This window comes from Trichechus manatus, unplaced genomic scaffold, assembly GCF_000243295.1.
Source record: "Trichechus manatus latirostris isolate Lorelei unplaced genomic scaffold, TriManLat1.0 scaffold00130, whole genome shotgun sequence".
In the NCBI taxonomy this organism is placed as follows: Eukaryota; Metazoa; Chordata; class Mammalia; order Sirenia; family Trichechidae; genus Trichechus; species Trichechus manatus.
The window spans coordinates 6649699-6672827 of record NW_004444066.1 but is presented as its reverse complement, the minus strand read 5'-3'; the positions used below and the strand labels follow the sequence as shown (position 1 = coordinate 6672827).

The 23129-nt window shown below is 39.0% G+C and overlaps 1 protein-coding gene across 1 annotated transcript in view; it reads right to left on the bottom strand.

Annotated features, from left to right (window-relative positions):
- LARS1 (leucyl-tRNA synthetase 1) overlaps positions 1-17976 on the bottom strand; it is a 70790-nt gene extending 52814 nt beyond the window's left edge. Inside the window, exons 1-4 of the mRNA XM_004384945.3 lie at positions 17714-17976; positions 4324-4442; positions 2166-2253; positions 1682-1762 (exon numbers count right to left, since the gene is read on the bottom strand). Coding sequence (XP_004385002.1) covers positions 1682-1762; positions 2166-2253; positions 4324-4442; positions 17714-17719 — 294 coding nt within the window. The 5' untranslated portion in view covers positions 17720-17976. The remainder of the gene's footprint in view (positions 1-1681; positions 1763-2165; positions 2254-4323; positions 4443-17713) is intronic.
- Positions 17977-23129: the final 5153 nt, after the last annotated feature.

Below are 23129 nucleotides of genomic sequence, written 5' to 3'. Positions count from 1 at the left end.
CAGTGTTAAACTTATGAGAATACAAATACAGAATTGTGAATTTAAAAGGGACAGTTCTTCTAAGCAGAAGAATTTCACTTAAGGAATTAGGAAACAATGAACTAGAAAGTCACCACTTTACAACCAACAAAACAATAACCAAAACAGGTAAGGGTGGTGGTGATTGTTATTGTTGGGTGCTATCAAGTCTACTCCGACTCATAGCAACCTTATGAATAACAGAATGAAACACTGCCCAGTCCTGCATCATCTTCATGATCACTGAAAGGATACTAAAACCATTGGGTTATTGGGTAACAGGATAGTCAGAGGCTTTCAAAGTATCACCCCACAGACTTGCTTTTTAATTACAAAGGGAAAAAAGTACCTTCAGGATGAAGAAATCTGGCAGGTATTACCTTAACCAAGGGAACAAACTTAGTATCATTAAAATGGCACACACTGTTAATGTATGCCTTTTGATGTACTACAATAAGAAGTTTACATCTCACCAATGTAGTATTCTTGCCAAAATGTTTAACCCAAATCTAAGAAAGAAACAATCAGAAAATTCAGCTTATGGGACATTCTACAAAAAAACTCTCCTAGACTCTTCAAAAATACCAATGTCATGACAAAAAACTAAAAGGTGTTATCTACAAAATAAAAAGTAAAAATCAGCAAGAAAGGACATTTGGGGACAAACAGAAGAAAATGAATATAGATTACACTACATAAAAATGATAATAGTACACCAATGTTAAATTTCTTGGAAAGGAAAATGAGACTGTGATTATGTAGAATATCCTTGTTCTCAGGAGATACATGCTCAAGGATACAGACATGTCATGATGTCTGTAATTTACTTTCAAAGGGTTCACAGAAAAAGCGTGCGTGTGTGTGCACGTGCACTTTGAGATAAAACTAAAGCCAATGTGACAAATGTTAATATTTGGTAACTATAGGTAAAGGGTATATGGGTGTTCATTTTACTATTCTTTCACCTTTTCACTTCATTTGACATTTTTCAAAATAAAAGGTTGGCAAATAAAAAGAAATAAAAGTTTAAATTTCCTAACTTTATTACATTTAGGGAATCTTCTCAACTCTTTTTCTGACTCATTCTTCAGAAAGAATTATTTCCATATAAATTTATGACAAATGGAGACATTTGCAAAAATGATCAAAATATACAATGGCTTATGACTTGATGCCAACATCCTATACATGTCATAAATGCACATATTACTGTGCATTTAACCCTAATATTGTTTGTTAGTAATCATTAACCAATTCTAACAGACATGAATATATAATGTAACCAACAGACATCAAAATTACTTAGAAATCACTTAGACCTTAAAGAGTGCCTTTTATTTAAGTACTTCTTCAAATGTTGCTTTAATCAATTTTCAGTATAATAACTTCAATGGCACAACGGTTAAGAGCTCGGTTGCAAACCAAAAGGTTGGCAGTTCGAATTCACCAGCCGCTCCTTGAAAACCCTTGTGGGGCAGTTCTACTCTGTCCTGTAGGGTCCCTATGAGTCAGAATTAACGTGACAGCAACAGGTTTGGTTTTGATTACAGAACAGTTTAACATAATATAGCAGTGTTTGAAAACTCTATTTCAAGCTCTGGAATTAAATATTACCATTTGCTCTAAGCTAAAGAGTAGAAACCAATCCCATAAGCAACCTTACCTTAATAGGCATTCCAGTACAGTGTAAGCCAAAAGGAAACAGACAACTTTTTCCTTTCAATCTCTGGTACCCTACTGCAAACTACAGAAAGAAAATTAAATTTAAATTACAAAATACTAGGCAAATACAAAAATGGTGACTTCTCACAATGAACATTAGTTTAGTTTTCCTCTTTATATCTTCCTTTAGAAGACCAGCTAGACTTTAAAGTCATTCCAAAATACCAGCCCACTATCCCTTTTTCCTGTCTTTATACCAATAACATATGAACATACACATATGCCCAGACCTCTGCACACATATATATACACAACATATGAAAATTAAATACACAAATCTGAATACTTAAATATTAAAAACATTTAAATTTCCTTAATTCTAAGTTCCCTTAACAGAAAATAAATTATATAGATGCCGCTTTCTTCAAAACCATAATATTTATTAAAGTCCCTCTATCCCATTATATTAAACACAGAGGTTTTACCTCACATTTGGATAAAGAAAATGTGTGTCCCAAATGAAGGCGCCCATTCATATAGGGATACGGGAAGGTTACAAAGTACTTGCTCTTGCTGCAAAACAATCATGTAAAGAACAGAAAATAAAATTTTTACAATGAAGGAGTAAGGTGCAGGGGATGTTTGATATGAATAACTAGTTTAAATTTCAGTTACTTAAAAGACATTTAAAATTAAATGTATAGATCCAGAAATTAAAAGCTCTCTAAAATTGAAACTTAGTTTTGATTTAGAAAGAACAAGACATTTACAGGTAAGAAACAAGTATCTTTGTAGCAAACACTGGCAATTTGACTTAAGCTAAAATACTTAAGATGATATACAAAAAAAAAATTAAATAATAAGATACTCTTCAGGATCTGGATCAATTCACTGTTTTCCTGATTAAATGAGACTTGTTTTCACTAGATATATGTAAAGCAATTCAAAGTCCCTCAGGTAAAACAAAACACCCTCACTATTATGAGATATGCAGTAAATTCATTTAACAAAGCACTTTTTAAAAACTGTTTATTATATTTTCTCTTATGAATCAAGTGTATTTAATAACACATCTACATTATGAAGCCTAATAAAATAACACCTGTGAATATACCATCCAACTTAGGAACACACTGAAACTACCTGTGCGCTCCTCTCCACTCTCCCGCCAGAGATAACCACTATCCTTAAATTTGCTTTTATCATTCCCTTGCTTTTTAATAGTTTACATAACGTTTGTACCCTTAAACAATATACCATTTAGTTTCACTAGTTTGTGAGCTCTCTGAAAAAAAAGGTATACTTCCTATGTTGCTGTTGTCAGCTGCTGTCGAGTCAATTCCGACTCATGGTGACCTCTGCAATTTGCTTTTTTTACTCAACATGTCTCTAAGTTTTTTAAATGTTGTTGAATATGTAGCTCATTCTTTTTCACTGAACAAAACAGCTTTTTCAGTTTGCTTTCGGTTACTTTAAAACACCTTTTAATTCAACTTTAGTTAACAAAAATTCTGGAACCAATAAAAGCTTCAAATTATAGTTGAACACCAGAGGCTTGTATTTTAGCAAATTCTTTTCCTCTTAAGGAAACCCTGGTGGCATAATGGCTAAGTGCTACAGCTGTTAACCAAAGGGTCGGCAGTTCCAATCCACCAGGCACTCCTTGGAAACTCTACGGGGCAGTTCTACTCTGTCCAACAGGGTCGCTATGAGTCGGAATCGAATCAACGGCAACGGGTTTTGCTCTTAAAAAAGATCCTTCCCATTAGAGTGTAGCTTAGTAGGCAAAGAGGATGGACTTTGAAATCAGAAAGTCCTCAGAATAAGTTTAGGCCCTGTCAATTCCTAGGTATCCAAACTGGAGTTGGTTACTTAGCCTCTCTGTGCCTCAGTCTCCTCATATGTAAAACAGGGATAAAAATATCACTAATCTTAAAGGGTCATTGAGAAGATTAAATGAGAATATATGTGTAAAAAAAATTTGGCATATTTCCTGGCACACAGTAAGTATTTAACTTCTATTATCATTTTATTACTATATTTCTTTATTTCTAAAAAATACATTTTTCTACATTTCAACGTATCTACAATTGGGGTGTCTCATAATTGATGTGTATATTTATTGTGGTAGTGTTTTAGGGGCATTTATTTTGTTTTTGTCTTTCCTCAGTAAAGGCTGTCATTATCCATAGTTTGTCTTATAATCAATGATATCTTAACATCAAGGCATACAGTATTTATGAAATAAGTTATTCAAATACAGAAACCCTTCAAAATTTATATTTTATGTCTTTGGAGATAATTATGATTATAATATGGGTCTCTCTAAAAGATTAATTTCCTCTTATCAGTCAGCAAACATAAAACTTCAAAACAGTCTCCCTTCTTGTCTAAAATAGGAAAAATCCTAGTTTAACAAAAAAAAACAAACAAAAAAACCTTTGTGTAGGCAAAATTCCTTCAATAATTCCATAGGAAAGAAAATCCTAATTTGAAATGCAGAAAGTAGAAGTCACATCCTTCAGTTCCAGGTTAAGACATTATTAATACAATCTGCCCTATCCTCCCCATAGGCAATTCCTGTACTATAAATCCAATGGTTTTAAAAACACAATATGCTGAACTTCACAAACTATTACTCACCTGCTCTGCTTCTCTAAATCAGATGCATTGACCTCAAACACTTTCTCAGCATCCCATTTCTGTTGGATTTCTTTTTCAATCTTCTTCAAAAAGTCTACTTTGGCTGTTCCTTTTCTTTCCTGTTGGACATAAAAGAGATAGAAAAATCTACTCTACACTTCAGTGACCTTGTTTTTTTTTAAAAAAAAAAAAAGATTCGGGTTCACACAGAACTGAACTGCCCACTAATAAATTATTTTTTCCATGGTTTTCTTGAAGTTTAAATGAGTAAGATTAAAAATTAGGGTTATCATCACCTGCCCACATCAAACCTCAAAGGGATGGTTAAAGAATTGCTTAGATATGAATTCATCCATTGAAGAAATACTTAGATACATGAGTACATCCCACATGAATTTAGAGACCATCTCAAGAATAGATTTGACACATTGAACACTAATGACCGAAGCAGACAAGTTGTGGGATGATACCAAGGACATCGTACATCAAGAAAGCAAAAGATCATGAAAAAGACAGGAAAGAAAGAAAAGACCAAAATGAATGTCAGAACAGACTCGGAAACTTGCTCTTGAACGTAGAGTAGCTAAAGCGAAAGGGAAGAAATGATGAAGTAAAAGAGCTGAACAGAAAATTTCAAAGGGCAGCTCAAGAAGACAAAGTAAAGTATTACAGTGAAATATGCAAAGATCTGGGGTTAAAAACCGAAAGGGAAAAACACACTCAGTATTTCTCAAACTGAAAGAGCTAAAGAAAAAATTCAAGCCTTGAGTTGCAATACTGAAGAATTCTATGGGCAAAATACTGAACGACGCAAGAAGCATCAAAAGAAAATGGAAGGAATACACAGAGGCACTGTACCAAAAATAATCGGTCGACATTGGACCATTTCAGGAGGTAGCATATGATCAAGAACCCATGGTACTGAAGGAAGAAGTCCAAACTGCGCTGAAGGCATTGACGGAATACCAACTGAGATGTTACAACAATGTGACGCTGAAAGCACTCACTTGTCTATGCCAAGAAGTTTCAAAGACAACTACTTGGCTAACCAACGGGAAGAAATCCATATCTGTGCCCACTGCAAAGAAAGGCGATGCAGCAGAATGCGGAAATTATCAAACAATACATCACATGCAAGTAAAATTTTGCTGAAGATAATTCAAAAATGGTTACAGCAGCACATTGACAGGGAACTGCCAGAAATTCAAGCCGGATTCAGAAGGGGACGTGGAACGAGGGCTATCACTGCTGATGTCAGATGGATCTTGGCAGAAAACAGAGAATACCAGAAAGATTTTTACCTAACCGAGATCCCGAGGCTAAGGGCTGGGAACCAGAGTCTCGGGGGACATCTAGGTCAACTGGCATAACACAGTTCATAAAGAAAATGGTCTATATTCTACTTTGGTGAGTAGTGTCTGGGGTCTTAAAAGCTTGCGAGTGGCCATCTAAGATACATCGATCGGTCCCATCCATCCGGAGCAAAGGCGAATGAAGAAAACCAAAGACACAAGGAAAATATTAGCCCAAAGGGCAAAAGACCACGTGAACCACAGCCTCCACCACCCTGAGCTCAGGAACTAGATGGTGGCCAGCTACTTCCACTGACCGTTCTGACAGGGACCACAATAAAGAGTCCCGGACAGAGCGGGAGAAAAGTGTGAAACAAAATTCAAATTCACAAAAAAAGACGAGACTTACTGTGCTGACAGACACTGGACGAACCCCCAATACTATGGCCCCAGGCACCTTGCTAACTCAGCACTGAAGGCACTCCTGAAGCCTACTTTTCAAAGATTAGACAGGCCTATAAAACAAACAATAACACGCATGAGGACCATGCTTCTTAGTTCAATCAAATATGAGACCAAATGGGCAACTCCTGCCCAAAAGTAAGATGAGAAGGCAGGAAGGGACAGAAAAACTGGGGACACAGGGAATCCTGGCTGGAAAGGAAGAGAGCACTGTCACATCACAGGGGATTGCAACCAATGTCATAAAACAATTTGTGTACAAATTTTTGAATGAGACACTAACTTGTGCTGTGAACTTTCACATAAAGCACAATAAAATTTTTTTTTAAAAAAAGATATTTACCTATGTTTTGACTATGCAAAGGCATGTGACTGTGTGGATCATAAGAAATTATGGATAACACTGCAAACAATGGGAATTCCAGAACACTTAATTGTGCTCATGAGGAGCCTGTATATAGACCAAAAGGCAGTCTTCAAACAGAACAAGGGGATGCTGCGTGGTTTAAAATCAGAAAAGGTGTGCACCGGGGGTGCAGCCTTTCACCATACTTATTCAATCTGTATGCTGAGCAAATAATCTGAGAAGCTGGACTATATGAAGAAGAATGCGGCATCAGGATTGGAGGAAGGCTCATTAACCTGTGATATGCAGATGACACAACCTTGCTTGCTGAAAGCAAGGACTTGAAGCACTTACTGATGAAGATCAAAGACTACAGCCTTCAGTATGGGTTATACCTCAAAATAAAGAAGGCCAAAATCCTCCCAACTGGACAAGAAGCATCATGATAAATGAAGAAAAGACTGAAGTTGTCAAGGATTTCATGTTACTTGGATCCACAATCAACGCCCATAGAAGTAGCAGTCAAGATACCAAATGACATATTGCATTGGGCAAATCTGCTGCAAAAGACCTTTTTAAAGTGTTAGAAAGCAAAGATGTCACCCTGAGGACGAAGGTATGCCTGACCCAAGCCATAATATTTTCAATCACCTCATATGCATGCAAAAGCTGGGCAATGAACAAGGAAGACCGAAGAATTGATGCATTTGAATTGTGGTGCTGGAGAAAAATATTGAATATACCATGGACTGCCAGAAGAACAAACAAATCTGTCTTGGAAGAAGTAAAGCCAGAATGCTTCTTAGAAGCAAGGATGGTGAGACTTTATCTCACATACTTTGGATGTGTTACCAGGAGGGACGAGTCCCTGAAGAAGGACATCATGTTTGGTAAAGTAAAGGGTCAGCGAAAAAGAGGAAAATCCTCAACGAGACGGATTGACACAGTGGCTGCAACAATGGGCTTAAGCATAACAATGATTGTGAGGATGCCCCAGGACCGGGCAGTGTTTTGTTCAGTGTATACAGAGTGGCTATGAGTAGGAACTGACTCGACAGCACCTAACAACAACAACATATTTTAAATCAATGAATGGTTTACTATTCCTTTTTTTAAGCACATGTATGACAGAAAAGAAGGACAAGCAACAAGAAGGTGAGATGTCAGTTTACAAGGAGGAGCTGAAATAATGGATTAAGAACCTTGCCACAAAGGCAGAGGAAAATAAGAAAGAATTCCATAATTTGAAGAAATCATGGACATTAACAGGTTACTCTAACAACCAAAAGAAAATAAAAGTGACAGGTAAATTTTTATGTCTATAAATCCTGACCAGATTTCCTGCTGTGTGTGGAAATCTTACCAAAACACGATCTGATCAAGTCAATCCCCTCTTCAAGGGCTCCTCATCGCGCTCAGGGTTAAGTACATACTCCTGAATCAGCAGTTAAGGCCTTTCATGTCTCAGCTTTGCTAGTCCACTCCTTCCTTCCCTCTCCCTCATTCCCTCACCAACAATACTCATCACCCCTCCAGGTCTATAAACCAATCTGTATTTTCCCAAATGTGCCAAGTTCCCTCTCTCACCTCTACGTCTTTGTTCAAGTTATCCTCTCTGCCTGGGAACCTCATCCCCCACCAATGTCTTTGCTTAGTGATCTCATCCTTCAGGCCTCAGCTAATCACCTGATTTAATTTCCCAAGGGTTCATGAGATGCCCGTCTTAAAATTGTTCCAAAATAAAAAAAACAAACTCATTGTCATCAAGTCAATTTTAACTCAAAGCGACCCTATAGGAGTCCTGGTGGTGCAGTTGTTAAGCATTTGGCTGCTAACCTAAAGGTCAACTGTTTGAACCCACCCCTCCAAAAGGATAAAAATGTGGCTGGCAGTCTGTTTTCAGAAAGATTACAGCCTTGGAAGCCCTATGGGGCAGTTCTACTCTGTCCTATAGGGTCTCTATGTATCTCACTATGAATATGTTCCTACATATCCAATATTTCCCCTATAATAGCACTAATCACACAGTGGTGTCAGTATCCATCTGTCTGTCTAGCCAAGAAGACTATAAATTTGTTCAAGGTGGGACCTCTGTCTTGTTTCCCACTGCATTCTCAATCTTGTGATCACAGTAGGCCCTCTACAAATATTTATTGAATATTTCTTTTTTTTAAGGATAAGTGAATAGCACATTGTCAGTTTTTGCATATTGTGACCATAAACAAATAACATGGACTGGGAACTGAGTTTTATATTTTAATCAAGTTGCTAAGCAATTTGGATTCTTCCCCCAAAATTTCCATACAAGTGTGGTTATATACAGTTTTCCTTTTCCAAGGAAAGAATAAACCCCTACACCTATTTATTCCTTTCCACTCTTGGTATCAACTACCTTCATTTAGGTCCTCAACAACTTTACCCTCTCTTACTGTTAAACCCCTTTCTTAACAAGTAACCTGACTCCAGTCACTCTATTCCAATATACGCTAAACCCTATTTTCAATCCTAACATACAAGGGCCATTGTTTTAAAATAAACTACTACGGTAGAGACTGCAAGTTGCCCACACAATATCTGTTCCTCCTCTTCCTTTTTCAGTAACAGAAGCCCACTTTCATTTGGAATAGTGTAGCAGAGGAATTAAGTGTACTGTTCTACATTTCCAGACAAATTTGCAGTTAGACTGGAGCTACGTGACTGGGTTCTGGCAAAAGGGTTGTGGGCAGAAGAAAGTTAAGTCTCTTCTACCTCAGTCTTACATCCTATGCAACTCCTAATGGCCAACTTATCCATTAGGTACAGCAGACGCAGTGTCTTAATGCCCACAGTTTTTAGGGGTCCATGAAAATGTTTTAATTTCTTTTATAATCAAAAGAAGAAAATGAACTTTTAGGTTGAAAAAAATTATTTATATTATTAATATATTTCTCTTTATACCAAAAAAGTTGTAAAATAAAATTTAATGTTTTTTACAGAGAAATGAGGTCCACAAAGACAAAAGTATCTAGGATCCCTGAAAGTCATAAATATGCCCTGTAACACCCACCAGCTCTCACTTTCCCCATCACTGCAACCACGGAGGCCGCATGTTCCAGAAGGTGAAGCCACAAGATAAAAAAGAGCACCTGATTCACTTCAAACTTTGCATGAGTGATCTTCCACCCAGCATATCAGAGAAGACATTCTAGCACTTGAGAGTCCACACCTGACCACACCTCCTCCTACCCCACCAAGCCCATGATGTCTAGAACTCTCTCGTTTATGGTTCTATACCATACACTATCTGTATCACTGCTTTTACCAATCAAATTATACATTCTCTTGCTTTAACTCATTCATGCACTTTCAACAAGGGCAGTATCATCCCCAAGGGGGTGAAACTTGATTCTTGGGAGTCAAAAAAAGTCCTTCTTATGAATAAAGCATACAGTACATAACAGATACGCAGTCATCTGTGGTACTAAAATTTCATTGAGGGGTGGGTGATCAGGGAACAAATGGCTTTAGAAAAGTCTCCTTAAAAGGGCAATAATGAAAGAAAAAAAAAAGACTGAGAAATACTGGTCTAAATCCTTTCTCTCCTGTTGTAAGCTCATTTGGGACATTTCACCCTCTTCTCTGGGAACTTCTCCCCCCAAAAAACATTCACATAAACACTCATACAGTACCCTAAAATAATGGATAGGTCCCATTACCATGTGTCATGTGAGCTAGCGCCTCTCTAGCCAGAGCCAAAAGAACCAGGTGCAGACAGACAACCGTCTTGAGAATTGAGAGTCGAGAGTCAGAGCAAAGAAACAGAGACTACGTCGGTAGTGGCCTCTGAAACTGGAAGATCATGTAGGTTGCGGTGTCTGGAATAGCTGATGATAAAACAGAAGAAGCCAGTTTAAGTAGAAAAACAAGAAAGTGACGCAGCTGTGAAGAGAAAAGCAAGAGACCAAGCATGTAGCCCTAGAGCGACAGTGAGATGGCAAATACCTGCCTCAATTCCTGACGGTTTTCTAGTTTTAGAGCCTCATAAAGCCTCGTGGTACCTCCTACCCCAGGGTCATAGGTCATAAGAAATACCACTGTATCATTAGAGAATTCCTCTTTACTTTAACCAACTTGAGTTGATATCCACTGCACACAACCAAATGATTCTTAAGACATGTATCTAACTGGATTGTAAATTCCTGGCAGGTAGGAATTTTCAGATCTTTTTGTTATGGATTGACTTGTGTCCCCCCAAAATGTATGTCAACTTGGCTAGGCCATGATTCCCAGAATTGTATGGTTGTCCACCATTTTGTGATCTGATGTGATTATCCCATGTGTTGTAAATCTTAACCTCTATGATGTTAATGAGGCAGGATTAGAGGCAGTTATGCTAATGAGGTAGAACAAAATCTACAGGATTAGGTTGTATCTAAATCTGCAGCATTAGGCTGTGTTAAAAAGCAAAGATGTCACCTTGAAGACTAAGGTTCACCTGACCCAAACCATGGTGTTTTCAACTGCCTCATACGCATGCGAAAGCTGGACAATGAATAAAGAAGACCAAGAAGAACTGACGCCTTTGAATTACAGCGTTAGTGAAGAATACTGAATATACTATGGACTGCCAGAAGAACAACCAAATCTGTCAGAATGCTCCTTAGAAACAAGGATGGCAAGACTACATCTCACATACTTGGGACATGTTATCAGGAGGAATCAGTCCCTGGAGAAGGATATCATGCTTGGTAAAGTACAGGGTCAGTGAAAAAGAGGAAGACACTCAACGAGATGGGTTGACACAACAGCTCCAACAACGGGCTCAAGCATAACAACAATTGTGAGGATGGCACAAGACAGGGCACTGTTTTGTTCTGTTGCACCTAGGGTTGCCATGAGTCAGAAATGACTCGACAGCACCAAACAACAACAGGACGCTGTATCTTGAGTCAATCTCTTTTGAGATATAAAAGAGAGAAGCAAGCAGAGAGACAGAGGGACCTCAAACCACCAATAAAGAAGTGCCGGGAGCAGAGCGCGTCCTTTGGACCCAGGCTCCCTGTGCTGAGAAGCTCCTAGACCAGGGGAAGATTGGTAACAAGGACCATCCCTCAGAACCAACAGAGAGAAAGCATTCCTGGGAGCTGGCACCCTGAATTCGAACTTCTAGCCTCCTAGACTGTGAAAGAATACATTTGTTTGCTAAATACTTGTGGTATTTCTGTTATAGCAGCACCTAGTCTGAGATAACTAAGACACTTTTATAGTCACCTCAGCACCAAGTACAATGCCATAGACACAGAGGTTACATGACAAATACTTTTTGCTTAAAAATGAACATCACCCACTTTTAACAGAACACAAAAGCAATAGTCTTCACAAATTACTTAGAACTATGCGTTTCTTTCATCATACTATGCATGCTAAATGCACAAAAGCTCTTCTTTGAGTTTTTTGCTTCTTGGAAAAACCTGTTCCTCAAAACCTCAAAGGTCAATTGTAATGAAATCTGACATTGTCCCCCACGCCACTTGTTGCATAACCTTGAGCAAGTCATTTGAACAATCTGAGTCTCAATTTCTTCACTGGTAATAAAAGGTTATTTAACTAGATCAGCATCCCTAAACTTTAGCACTACTGATAGTTTGAGCCAAATAATTCTGTTTTCAGAAGCTACCTTGTGCATTACAGGATGTTTAGGAATATCCCTGGCCTTTACTCACTAGATGCCAGTAGCACACCTCCAGTCATGACCATTAAAAATGTCTCCAGACATCGCCAAACATCCCCTTGGAGGCAAAAATCTCTCCCAGTAGAGAGCACCACTGAACTAGATAATAAACCTTTTTGTAAATTTGTAGCATTCTCACTTCTTAAAATACTTCTGTGGACATTAATTTATTTGATCTTAAAAACAAACCGAAGACGTGGGCAACTGCAGAGATTATGATTTCAAAGACAATGAACCTGAAGCTTAGAGATCATCAAGCCAGCAAATGGCTGAGTTGAACCAAAACCGTCATTTCTGACTCCCATTCTGCTTCCGCTTGGTATTCTAACCATACCCTGGCTCCACCACTTCCTAGCTGGAAAACCCTAGACAAGTTCCTTACCCTCTCTAATCCTACGTTTCTCCATCTATAAAATGAAGATAATAATTGTACCTGCCTCCTATTATTATTATGAGGATCAAAGAAAATAACACACATGAATGGCTTAGCATAGTGCCAGACGCACAGTAAGTGCTAAGTGAATATTGACCGTTATCAAAAAGAGACAGCTAGACATTTTGTGCTTTATTAGATGTGAAAATGGCACTGCGGTAATGTGTCAAGAAAACTTATAATTATTTTTAAAACAAGTACTAAAATATGTATCAATGAAACAACATAATACCTGGAATTTGCATTCTGAGCTGTGGAGAGAGAAGGACTGGGTGGGGTATATACGAAACAAGACTGGCCAAGATCTGCTAATTATTGAAACTGGGTGATGAGTACATAGAAGTGCATAATGCCATTATCTCTATTTTGTTCACTATTTAAATTTTCTAAACAAAATGTTTTAAAAAAAGGATTTTTTTAAGTTAGCTATATTTTTATTACATGATATTCCCAGGTCCCTTCTAAACTAAGAAGGATTAAAGCTGTTAATAGCTCTATAAAATAAATACTCCTCCAATATGAAGAAAATGGTATCATTTACTCTTTACAAATTCAATTATAAAACAAAAAATAATTTTGCATCTATGATATTACATATTTATTGTCTTACACACTTTACCATTGGTAAGGTAATCCTTTGGAAAGAATCAGAAAACCTTCCCTATGGGAAGGTGTTTGCAAATGAAATTTCTCAATTAGTTTACAATTAGGAACCTCACAGTTTTAAGAGATTAAGAGAATGGCTCAAGAGTGGGAATAACGGGTTTAGATTCTACCTCTACCTCTTACTAGATCTGATGCTTATTTTCTCCACAAGTAAAATGGCGATTATAACAGCACCTACTTTCATAGGATTCATGAAAAATTATGTAAAACATTTAATGTCTGCCACAGAATAAATAATCAATACATTTTAGCTATTATTGTTGCTATGGATCTTTCTTAAAGGGAGCTCTTATTGGATTCTTTCAATAAAACTATCTTTAATGTCAATCCTGTACCATGACAGTGTGAAACACAACTATTTGCAGAGGCCAAGAAGTGACTAAAGTGAAGTATAACAACACTATCTACAAGAAATATTGCCAGTTTCCTTATATATAACTTAGAAAAAGTCTACTAGCCTTCCAAACTAAAAAGCCCATTCCTATTAACACTATCCAAAACAAGAACCAAACCAAAAACCAAACCCACTGCTCTCAAATCGATTCCGACTCATAGCGATCCTATGGGACAGAGAAGAACTGCCTGCCCCACAGGGTTTCCAAGGCTATAAATCTCTAAGGAAGCAGACTGCCACATCTTTCTCCTGAGGACTGGCTGGTGGGTTTGAACCACCAACCTTTTGGTTAGCAGCCGAGCACCTTCACCACTGCACCACTGGGGGTCCTTATCTAAAACAATAAAGGACCAGCAAATTCCATACTGGCTAAAGATACCATCCAAAGGGGAGTGAGGGTTGGAGAGAAGGCATTGAGAAGCTTGGAACAAAAGAAAAAGCCCTAAACTAGGAATAAGAAGGCCTGGGTTTTCCCGGGCATAGTGATTGAGAGAGAAGTGATTTAGAAAGCAGTGGGTTTTACTCCACTTTCATCATGTACTAGCTATGGGAACTTGGGTCTATTAGTTATGCTCTCTAAGTATCAGTTTCTTCATTTGTGAACTACGGATAATAAGAGTACCTAAAAGATTATTAAGATTCAATGAGACAATGCAAATAAACCACTAAACACAGAGCATAACACAAAGCATCGGAAATGTTAGATAAGTCCTAACTCTGCTACTTACTAAGACACAGAAGCATCAAATGTTGGAGCTGAAAGAGGCCTCCTAGAACATCTAATCCAGGTCTTTTCTGACAAACCAAAACAGAAGGAAATGTCATGCCTTGCAAGGGATGAGGTTTTCAGTCTAACAGTTCAGTGCTCTCTCCACTGCCCTATGCTATTTTTTGCACACAAAATAAATCTTTTGAAAGCTGCAAGGTGCTATATGAATATAAATTACACTGCTTGATACTTAAGGATACTTAACCTGTTGGGTCAGATTCCCCCAGCAAAATGGAGATAATAATCCCTGCCTCACATCCTCTTTTCTTGAGGATTTCAGTTCCCACCTCATTGACCTCATTGTCATTCTCTCCAATACTATTTGTCTCATAATTTGGCAACTTCAGTAGCCACACAGATAATAATTTCAAGATTTCAATATATACATAGATGATTCTTCTAGAATTCCAACTGCAATAATTCCTTAACCCCACTAAGATCTATTGATCCTGACCCTTTTTTCACTAATTCTTACCCCCCCACATCTTCACTAAAAAACCTGTTGCTGTCAAGTTGATTCTGACTCATAGCTACCCTATAGGACAGAGCTGAACTGCCCCATAGGGCTTCCAAGGCTGTAATCTTTCCAGAAGCAGACTGCCGCATCTTTTTCCGGTGGGGTGGCTGATGGGTTCAAACTGCCGACCTTCTGGTTAGCAGCTGAGTGCTTAACCACTGCACCAACAGGGCTCCTCAAGTCTTCACTACCCTCCCTTAAATTCCATGGTCCATCTGTATAATCACTCCTTTGCACCTCTCTTACTTCATCATTCTTGCACGGTCAATCTTCATCCCTCCTAACCCATTTGCTCTGCTCCTACACCCAGGCAGCTGAAAGTGGCAGGAGAAAAACATTTAACCATAATGACTGGTCTCAATTTAAATCCACATTCACTAACCTCAAGTGATGCCCAGGAATACTACTAATTTTCAAAATCCAGAAACTTCTCCTTGACCAATGCTTATCAAATTTTAACATGCATACTGTCTAACACAATAGCCACTAGCCAAATGTAGCTATTCAAGCTAATTAAAATTAAAAATTCAGTCCCTTAATTCCACTAGCCACATTTCAAGGACTCAATAGTTACCAAATTAGAAGATATAGAACATTTCCATCACCACAGAAAGTTCTATTAGACAGTACTGTCCTATACAATTGTTTCATACCTTCTCCTCTCTCTTCAAACCTCTAACACCTCCTCTCTAATCCTCACTTAGTTGACAGCCTTGCTTCCTATTTTACTGAGAAAACAGAAGTTATCAGAAAATAACTTAAACAAGCTCCCTCATCACGTCTATCTACCCACATACATCTATACCCATATACTCTGATTTCTTTCCTATTACTATGGATGAGCAGCCTGTGGTCCTATTTAACCCCTGCTCTAGATTCTATCCCCTCTAATCTACTAAGCAACATCACTCCAACAATTGTCCCCTATCACTTTTGCATCAATTCTCCCTTTCTACTGGATAATCCTCATGAGAACACAAGCATTGTGTAATTTCTCCTATCGTTTTTTTTTTTTTTAAATCCTTTTTTAGGTCGAGAAGGGAGAGGGTTGACATGTTGTGGGGTTGTTGACAAATGTCATAAAACAATCTGTGTACTACTGTTTCATGAGAAACTATTTGTTCTGTAAGCCTTCACCTGAAGTACAATAAAATAATAAATAAAAATAAAAAAAGAACAAAAAAAAAATCCTTTTTTGATCTTCATTTACTGCCCTATTCCTCTGCTCTCCTTTACAGCAAAATTCCTAAAAAGAGCTGTCCATATCCATTATCTCTAGTCTTTCTCTTCCTATTTTCTTGAACTCACTCTTCAATAAGGCTTTTGCCCTCACTACTCCTCAGAAACTGTTTAAATGATTCAAGAGTCATTTCTCAGTCTTCATTCATTAATTTGATCTACCAACAACATTTGACACTCTCCTCCTTGGAACACTTTCTTTACCAGGCTTCCAAAATACTACATTCTTATGGTCATCTTCCTATCTCACTAGTCCTTCCTACTCAGCTGCCTTTTTTGGGTATTCCTCATCTCAGTCCTTGAATCTCTTGCATAATCTCTGTCCACTCTATACATACTTTAGAGCTATCAGCCAGTCCCGTGGCTTTAAATACCATCAATATTGACCTCTCAACCCCATCTCTCCTTTTATCTCCAGATTCACAGAGCTAAATATCTGGTCAGCACACCACCTGGAACATCTAGCAGGCACCTCCAAACAAAGAACCTCTAATCTCACACACACCTCAACAAAACCCGGCTTCTCCCACAGCTTTCTAAATCATCTACATGCCATCTATGATCAAGTCTTGTTGGGTCTATTCAGAATCCAACCACTTCTCACCACATCCATTACTTCCACCCTGGTCTAAGACTCCATTCTCAAATGATCACTCTGAACTCCCAACTGATCTCTCGGCTTTCACCTGTCAACCCTCCCCTCGACACCAGTCTATTCTCAACAGAGCAGCCAGAATGATAATGTTAAAGTAATCAAGTACTGTCACTCCTCTACACAAAACATTCCAACGGGTTGCAGAGTTAAAAACATATGGAGTTAACATCAAAGTTCTTACAGCAACCTACATGGCCTTACGTGATCTACACACACTACGTGATCTATACATACACACACACACCATCCCCTCTGGATCACTGTCCTTTGGCCACACAACCCTTCTTGCTTTTCACACACCCTGCTGCCTCTGACTAGAAATCTCTTCCTCCAGATAGTTGCATGGCTTCCTCCCTTACTTCAAGTCCTTGCTACAATGCCACCTTCTCAAGTAGGCCTTCTTGACCGATTTTGCTAAAATTGCAACCCTACTCCCACCTCACTCCCTAGTTCTCTCTTCCTGCTCTATTTTTTTTTTTTTCCACAGCACTTATCGGTACCTGACATACTAAGTATTTTACCCTGTTTTTAGTATGTAGTATTCCCCCAAGCACACACACACATACACGTAAACTCCATGAAAGCAGAGATTTTCGTCTGTTTTATTGAGAGGCGCTCAATAATTTTTCTGCTGATCGAAAGAATCTATGTTACATACTCCTCTCCACCTTGATTTTAGAAACTCCAGTGAAAGTAGTCTCTACAGTGAAAGACATCAGCTCCTGGCTCATCAGCTAGTGAAAAGGCACATACTCCAGGAGAGCCACGCCTTAACGTGGGAGACAAGGCCTCCCTTCGGAGCAAGGTTTCTTCCCTTCAGGACAGCAGCTACTACATGGAAAGACCCTACATTCTGGCAGCCCAGTTCTAGGACCCGGCCCAGGGGGCTCTTCTCGCCCAAACTTACCGTCATGCTGCCAGCAGACTCTGCAAACCCACGACAGTGACCCCAGCGACCCCCTCAAAAAGAGTGATTACAACCTCTCCCCCTTCGTCTCGGTGCAGCCAGCCCTCCCACGACACTAAAGCACACGCTTGACACCAGCTGAAGCAATCGCCCGGCTCAGAACTACAACCGGGTGCATCTCGCAGCCCGCCGGGAATTGTAGTTCCCAGACTACAAGAACCTACATCCAACAGGCATCTATTAACTCCAATTCCCAGAAGACAGCGGGCTACCGGAAGTCGACCCAAAAGGCCTGTGGCGGTGACTCCATGAACATGTTGAACTACAAAGTCCATGATACTGTTCGGGCTCGCAGACTGCCGGGAGCGCGCCTGGAGAAGGTAAAGTTTCCCGGCCTTCAACCATTTCACCCTGTGGAGCTGAGTGTCTTTTAGGGTCTGTAGAGTTTATTACTCTTCAGTGACTGAGGTGCTAATTATGGCTTGCCACTGCACACAGATATTTATTACTGCCGGTGGCATTCGACAGCTCAGCATGTAGACATTTTATAACCGTTTATTAACAGTTTCCATTTTTAAATGAGGGACTCGAAAACTTCTACCAGGTCCCAGTGCCAGACTCAGACCTTTAGACTGTGGCATCTAAGGGTGCACTGGCCTATGCGGTAGCCACTAGCCATATGTGGAGATTTAGATTAATTAAAATTAAATACGTTTTAAAATTCAGTTATTCTGTCGCACTAGCCACATTTCAAGTGCTCAGTAGTGCATGCGGCTGGCTAGTGACTGCCGTATTGGACAGGGCAGATAAAGAACATTTCTATCATCGCAGAAAGTTCTGTTGAACACAGCTGATCCAAGGCTTTGGCTTTCTGGTGGTCAGATTAGTTACGCTCACAGGCATTCATTTACTAATTCAGTAAAACTTTCATTAAACATCAACAGAGCACTTGGCGGTGGGGAGGGGGGAGCCCAAAAGTGTGTCTTCCTATGAGACTAACGAATTTAAAGAAAAAAAAAAAAATTTTTTTTTTTTTTTTTTACATATTTAAACAACTAGTTTTGAAATACAAATTTAATAATGGCCTAACAGTGCCTGGAACATGGTTTGGGTTCAAGGGCTCAATAAATATTTGTTGGATGAAAAGGAAGTTGGAAAGGAATCTCTGGGCTCTTACACATGCAAATATTCTTCATCACCTTCCACACTTTTCTTTTGGCTACTAACCCTTTAGACAGCACTTCTTGACTGCCCAAGTATGGGTAAATGTTCCTTCTAAGCATTCCTGGAGCCCTGGTGGCGCAGTGGTTAAGGCTGCTAGTGCAAAGGTTGGTAGTTCAAGTCCACCAGCTGCTCTTTAGAAACCATATGAGGCAGTTCTACTGTGTCCTATAGGGGCGCTATGGACTGAAATTGACTCAATGGCAATAGATTTTTTTTTAACGTTCCCTGAAGTGCCCTGTTCCTGCCCTCCCTTGGAGAATTTATCTCACTGAATTTCAGTTGTCTGTTTATCACTAGACTGTGAGCTCCATGACAGCAGAGACTGTGTCTCTGGTTCACAATTACACCTTCAGCACCTAAGCAATAAATATTTATAAGGCACCTACTATGTGACATTGTGCTTTCTGACATGTTGTTGTGTGATGGCCACTTGATTCTGAATCATAGTGACCCTATAGGGTAGAGTAGAATTTCCCTATAGGGTTTCCTAGGCTGTAATATTTATGGAACAGATCTCCAGGTCTTTTATCGCAAGGAGCTGCTTGTGGGTTCGCCGACCTTTCAGTTAGCAGCCAAGCACTTAACTATTGTGCCACCAGGGCTCTATCTGACACATAGTAGGTGGCTTATAAATATTTCTTGAAAGAATGAATGAATCTTTACCCTCCACAAATCTAATAACTATAGTGTATTCGTTTCCTAGGGCTGCCGTAACAAATTACCACAAATAGAAATTTATTCTGTTAAAGTTAGGAGGCTAGAAGCTTGAAATCAAGATGTCTGCAGGGCCATGATATCTCTGGGGGCTCTGGGGAAAAATCCTTCCTTGCCTCTTCCTAGCTTTTAATGGCTCCCAGCAATCCTTGGCATTCCTTGGATTGTAGCTGCATCAATCCACTATCTGCCTCTGTTTTCACATAGCCTTTGCCATTGTACCTCTGTGTCCAAACCTCACTCTCTTTTCTCCTATAAACACATCAGTATTGGATTCAGGGCCCACCCTAAATCTAGGATGATTTCATCTCAAGAACCTTAATAAATTACATCTGCAAAGATCCTATTTCCAAAAAAGGTCACATTCAGAGGTTCTGGGTGAACGTGAATTTTGAGGGGACACTATTCAACCCACTGCATATGGTTATACTTTTCCTGTTCCAACTCTGCCTGAACCAGTACTATCTGTTGTCTTTGATTCATCAGTTTCCAATCTACATTGGTCATCAAGATTACTCATATAACAAATATTTTTTTAGTACTGCCTACAAACTGTGACATAGAGCAAAGATATAGTAAGAAACAAGACACATGGTCCCTGCCCTCATGGAGTTTAGAGTCTAAAGGGCATAAGACATTAAAGAAGAAAATAAGTAATTATGTGATTAGTAATTATGAAAAACCTACCTCCATGCCTCCAAATTCATCCTTTTTAATTTTATTTAAGTAACTATGATTCCTTTTTTAAAGGGTCACTTGGATTTAGCATTCATTCAACAAATACTTATTTAGCCTCTACTATGTACAAGGCACTGTCTTAGATGCTGGAGATAAAACACTTGAATAAGACAGTCACTTCTTTCATAGAGCTTACAGTATGGTGGAAGAGGCAGACATTTAAAGCAAAGGGAGCAATGGGAGGTCATCAAAGGGTTTTAAGCAAGGAATGGACATGGTCCTATTTATATTTTATAAAGATCATTCTGAAGAAGGATTGGAAGAGAGGCAAAGTGGAAGCAGGAGGCTACTGTAATTGTCCAGGAGAGAAGTATTGGTGGCTTGGACTACTATGGGGACAGTCACGATGGAGAAAGGTGAACAGAGTCAAAAGACATTTACAAAATACAATTTATTACAGCTTAGTAATATGGCTTTTTAATTGGGAATTGTCGATTCTTTATTAGGTCATGTGGAATACCTTCTCTACCTGTTGCCGTTGAGTCGATTCCGACTCATGGCAACCCTATAGGACAGAACAGATCTGCCCCATAGGGTCTCCAAGGCTGTAATCTTTATAGAAGCAGACTGCCACATCTTTCTCCCAAGGAGCGGCTGGTGGGTTTAAACCACTGATGTTGCAGTTAGCAGCCAAGCACTTAACCACTGTGCAATCAGGCCTCCATACCTGCTCCAGACAGACAAAATTAGAAAGGTAGCATAATGGATGAGAGCTTAGGCTCTCAGTCAGATCAAGTTCATCATATACTAGCTGGGTGACCTTGAACAATTCAATTTACAACTGTAAAAAAAAGGATAATGGTAGTAAGTACCTCATAGGATTGCTACAAGGATTAAAGAAATAATATATGTATAAAATCTCTGTGTATGTGTGTGTGTGTGTGTGTGTGTGTGTACCCACCTGGCATATAGTAAGAACTTTAAGATGTCAGCTATTTTTATTATTATTTTAGGAACATTGCTCTATAAACATTAAACTGATTAAAATGGAAAAAGCTTGCCTGTGCCCTCATAATAATCTCTTCCCTGGCCTAAGTAAGCTGGTTTCCACCATATAATTGTGTGTTATACCTTATCCAACTGTCAAACCATATTGCACTCATTTTCAAAACTTTGCAACAGAGCTCACTTCCTCCCTGATTTTTTTTCCCAAACTCACTCTACCGGTCACTCTATTCAAGTCAGTAATTTGTCAGCATTTCTAAATTTGTATCCATAAAGCTATAATTAGTACTGGCTTGTTTTTTATGCATATTTACCTAAGTTCCCTACCTTTAGATGGCAAGGTCTTCCAAGGAAGGAATTGTGGACACTTCTTTTGATACTTCTGTTCCTCAGGCATGTGGCATTCAGTGATACAGTTGTCACTTTCCTATTGTATTAGACATCTTTTATTCTTAAATGATTTTTTCCTTGAATTATTTTAAAAATTTTTTTTTACATTAGTGTTCTACTTTTACACTTCCTAAATAGTGACCAGATTTTTTTAAAATGATACAGAGTACAAAGAGAAGAAGAAAGAATCCTTCTAGGATTTGGGGGCTTGGCTGATGCTAGGGTTGCTGTGCCTGCAACTTCTGACGAAGTTAATGGGCCAGCAGAGGAAGGCAGAATGTGCAGTAGTTGTGCTCATCAGCTTTGGAGTCCGATGCCTCGTCTGAATTGAAGGTCTGTCCCATACTAGCTTTAGGCAAGTTCCTTCCACCAACTGGAGCTCTGGGTCCTCCTGTGTAAATTGAGGAGAGTGATAATACCTCTTAGGCTTGCTGTGAGAATACATGATATGCACCATGTAAGGTGATTAGCCCAATGCCTGGCACATGGTAAATGCTCAAGAAACGTTAAGCTAAAAACAGAGAAAGAAATAAAATTAGGGAATACTGGAAGCCAGTTCGGTCACTTAATGAATGGAAATTCTAAATCTGACTGACATGAGCTAGGTGCAAGTAGCCATGTTAATCAGGGAGACTGCCTTTTATATTTAAACAAAGTTAATCAAATTAGACATGTTGCACTTCTCAAGGGCCAGAATTTTGAGAAACCCCAGTTGTCTGGGTTTCTTCTAAAGCGGCGATATTTATAATTCTCAGGAATTAGAAATGACTCCCTTATGCTGTACTACCCCAGACTCAGGATCCACAGGCTTCAGCCTGCCAAGAATCTTGTCAGCATTCCACAGAGCATTACTAGCTTGTCATGGGCTCGTGTGGGAAATGTGACGTGAATTATCAAAACACTGCTTGCAGTTCCTAAATAGCCTATCTGAATTGCCACCACCATTACCAATCGCCACTGTGGAGCAGTCCAAGGGCTCCATAAAAATAAAGAAGGAAGGAACAAAGGGAGGGAGGGAATGAGGGAGGGAGGAAGAGAGGAAGCAAAGAAGGAAGGAGAAAAAGAAACAGGAAAAGACAGCCATCACATGTTATTGAGATTCCAATCTCAGGGACTATGTTTCTTTGTTTATTTTATGCATGTCCGATGTCTAAGATTCCTATCGCTACCATAACAATGAAATTAGACTGGTCTAAACTATATAAATTGGAGGTACAACCATGGTCATACCTTTTTTTTTCCTTTGAATTGGTCAGACTCCCAATATCATATTAGCCAGAAATCTAGTATCTTCCTCTAGATGCTATTCCATACAGTGTCTAAGAGCTTGGGCTCTGGTGTCAGATTACCTGACTTTGAATCATGAACCTCTCCTCCTCCTCTCCTACCCAATCCCCAACTTGCT